Genomic DNA, 2,860 nt, shown 5'->3' on the forward strand with positions numbered 1-2,860 from the left:
TATATATATATATATATATATATACAGAATATATTCAAGGATTCAAGTTTCTTTATTGTCATACGCATAGCATGTGGTTCATGAGGTGGAACGAAATTGTGTACACTAGTTCCTCACACAATTCTCATAGGTTCTGTTTGGCTATAATTCATATATCATATATATAATTATTAATTAATTATATATATGGGGGTTATATATTTTATATGTAAATTATTTTACAATAAAATTAAATGCAAATTAGTTCACTGTGTAAAAAAAAACAGATGCTCTTGACTAAACTACCACAAAACGCACAATAAAACCCATAAATAGCCATACACAGCATCACATGGGTAGGCTAGCTGTAACAGAAAGACACACATGGACTGGTGCTCTCACACACACATAAACAAACTTCAAACCATCTGGAGTGTCCAGATTAATTTCAGATTGTTCTCTGTTGTCTTTCCAACCCAATTCACCTCTCCCCCCAGTCGTATTTGTGTCTGTCTCTCATTCTGTCTTCAGTTGTCTCTCCTTTCGTCTGCCATCTCCTCTTCTGCTTGATCCCCCTCTGCCTCCTTTTGAGCAGATGGGATGAGAAGAATTCAGCAAACACTTGCATCGAGCCATATTGTCGCACCATACATGGGGGATTTCAAGTAGTCCAGAGCTTAGCCTCTGTGTTGACATAGCATCAAGTTCTTCCTTTTTATGTTCAAATGTTTGTTTGGGGAAGTTATTCTGCAACGGATTTCCAATGAATGTTCTAAGTAAGACGACAAGACCTTACATACTCACTGAAACAAATGAGCATGTAAGCAGAACTACTTGTTTGATAATGAGTTTATTTGATAACTTGTTTGAGAACAATTCAATAATTGTCATTGTTTTGGATTATTTGATTTAGTTTATTTGATTGGGGACTGCATGGCAGGCATCTATTATTCTACACCTCGGAAGTGTGTCTACATTTCTATCTCCGTTAATGTGGCCCGATCCGCAATGTCTACCCTCACAAAAGTTATATCAAAACGACCGGCTCGGCCCTGGGATGTGTGCTATTACTTTTATTGGCATTTTGAGTTATTTCACCAACTCCAGGAACTAGTTGGTGACTGCCCACTTATTATTCTAGACCTGATAAGAGTATCTTTTTCAACTTTAATGTGGCCCAAACCGCAACGTGGACCCCCACAAAACTTACATCAAAACAACTTGCCCGGCTCTGGGAAGTGTGCAATTGCTTTTATTGGCATTCGCAGTTACCATGGTGACATATTTTGCTCACAAAAATGCCAAATTTCCCATAGGAAATGAATAGGAGAAAACTTCACAGAAACTGAGTAACGTATGGAGCCATTTTGGTTCAACACGCAAGAAAGGCAGTGCAATATGCAATGCATGGAAAGCACATATTATTACCTATTATCACCTATTATTATTAATATTAATTAACATTAATTATTATTGTTAAAATTGTAGATATTAATATAAATTATGATTAATATTAATAATCAATATTTAATATTAATTATCAATATGAACATTATCAATAATATTTATTAATTGTTAATAAAATGTTAATCTTCCTCCTCTTCTTTCGGCTGCTCCCTGTGTTAGGGGTCACTACAGCGAACTGTCGCACAAAGACTTGGCAGGTATTTTTACGCCGAATGCCCTTCCTGATGCAACCACAGACCACCGAGCTACCACAGCCCTCTGTGTGGAGCAGAGAGCTGCTATCTAGGACACCCGGAGGAGCAGATGGTGGGGGTTAAGGGCCTTGCTCAAGGGCCCAGAGTGGGATGAATAAAGATGGGGGCAGGTGTGGGTGCTTCACCTACCCCACTCACATTTTTGATGTTGTTGGAGCCGGGGCTTGAACCGGCAATCTTCCGATCACAGGCCCACCTTCTCTAACCTCTGTGCCACCACTCCCCTAATTAATAATATGTTAATAATAAACAATACATTAATAATATATTAATAAACAATAATATTAATAATCAATAATTAGTATAATTATTAAAATTCATAATTATTATTAATAATAATATTTAATAATAATAATAATTTAGAAATAAATAGGCAGTCCGCTTCAAATATCCTGATGCATGCTCAATAATCCAGGTAGAAAAAAATCTAAAAATGTTCAATCTGGTCCTCTGGACATTCATAAAAACAAAACAAAGCAAAAAAATCTAGAAACGTTTCGTCTTTCATCCGAAAGACTTCCTCAGTCTGAGGTGCTGTATTCAGCTCAGTCTCTTAAATAGCACCTTCTCAGAGTGGATCAACCAGTTTGCTGCTGACAAACAAAACCAGCTGATCACATGCTCAAGAAGGACCATCAGCCTAACAATGGGTCATTAGCACACTGATGGCTGTTTTACTGAGCTGAATACAGCACCTCAGACTGAGGAAGTCTTTCGGATGTAAGACGAAACATATCTAGAATTATTTTTTTTTGCTTTGTTTTGTTTTTTGTTTTTTTGAATGTCCAGAGGAACAGATTGAACTTTTTTAGAGTCCCCTTCAAAGTTTCTCCAGGAACTTTCTAGTTTGAGTTTATTCCTGTTGGGGGTTTAAACGGTTCAATGTGATTTTGTTAGTTTTGGTTATGTTGTTCTTCTACTAACCTGTAAATAACCACATTTCACAATCACAAAAATTGTGACAAACAATATGAATAAGATATGTCTTCATTGGGAAATTTAAGCACTGGGTTTTCTTTTTCTTGTTGTTGCCGTCGTTGTTGTTGTCCTCACAATTTGAAATAATGAGATAAATAAGCCTCGAGTGAAAATGTGGGCACATTTGTGGTTAAATGTGGATGGATGGATGGATGGATGGATGGATGGATGGATGGATGGAT

At 36.7% G+C, this 2,860-nt stretch overlaps 1 protein-coding gene across 1 annotated transcript in view; it reads right to left on the reverse strand.

Moving 5' to 3' along the window:
- LOC119425923 (CUB and sushi domain-containing protein 1) overlaps positions 1–68 on the reverse strand; it is a 432,525-nt gene extending 432,457 nt beyond the window's left edge. The window contains exon 1 of the mRNA XM_037693482.1: positions 65–68. Coding sequence (XP_037549410.1) covers positions 65–68 — 4 coding nt within the window. The remainder of the gene's footprint in view (positions 1–64) is intronic.
- Between the last annotated feature and the right edge of the window lie 2,792 nt (positions 69–2,860).

This window comes from Nematolebias whitei, chromosome 2, assembly GCF_014905685.2.
Source record: "Nematolebias whitei isolate Nwh7 chromosome 2, NemWhi1, whole genome shotgun sequence".
NCBI lineage: Eukaryota > Metazoa > Chordata > Actinopteri > Cyprinodontiformes > Rivulidae > Nematolebias > Nematolebias whitei.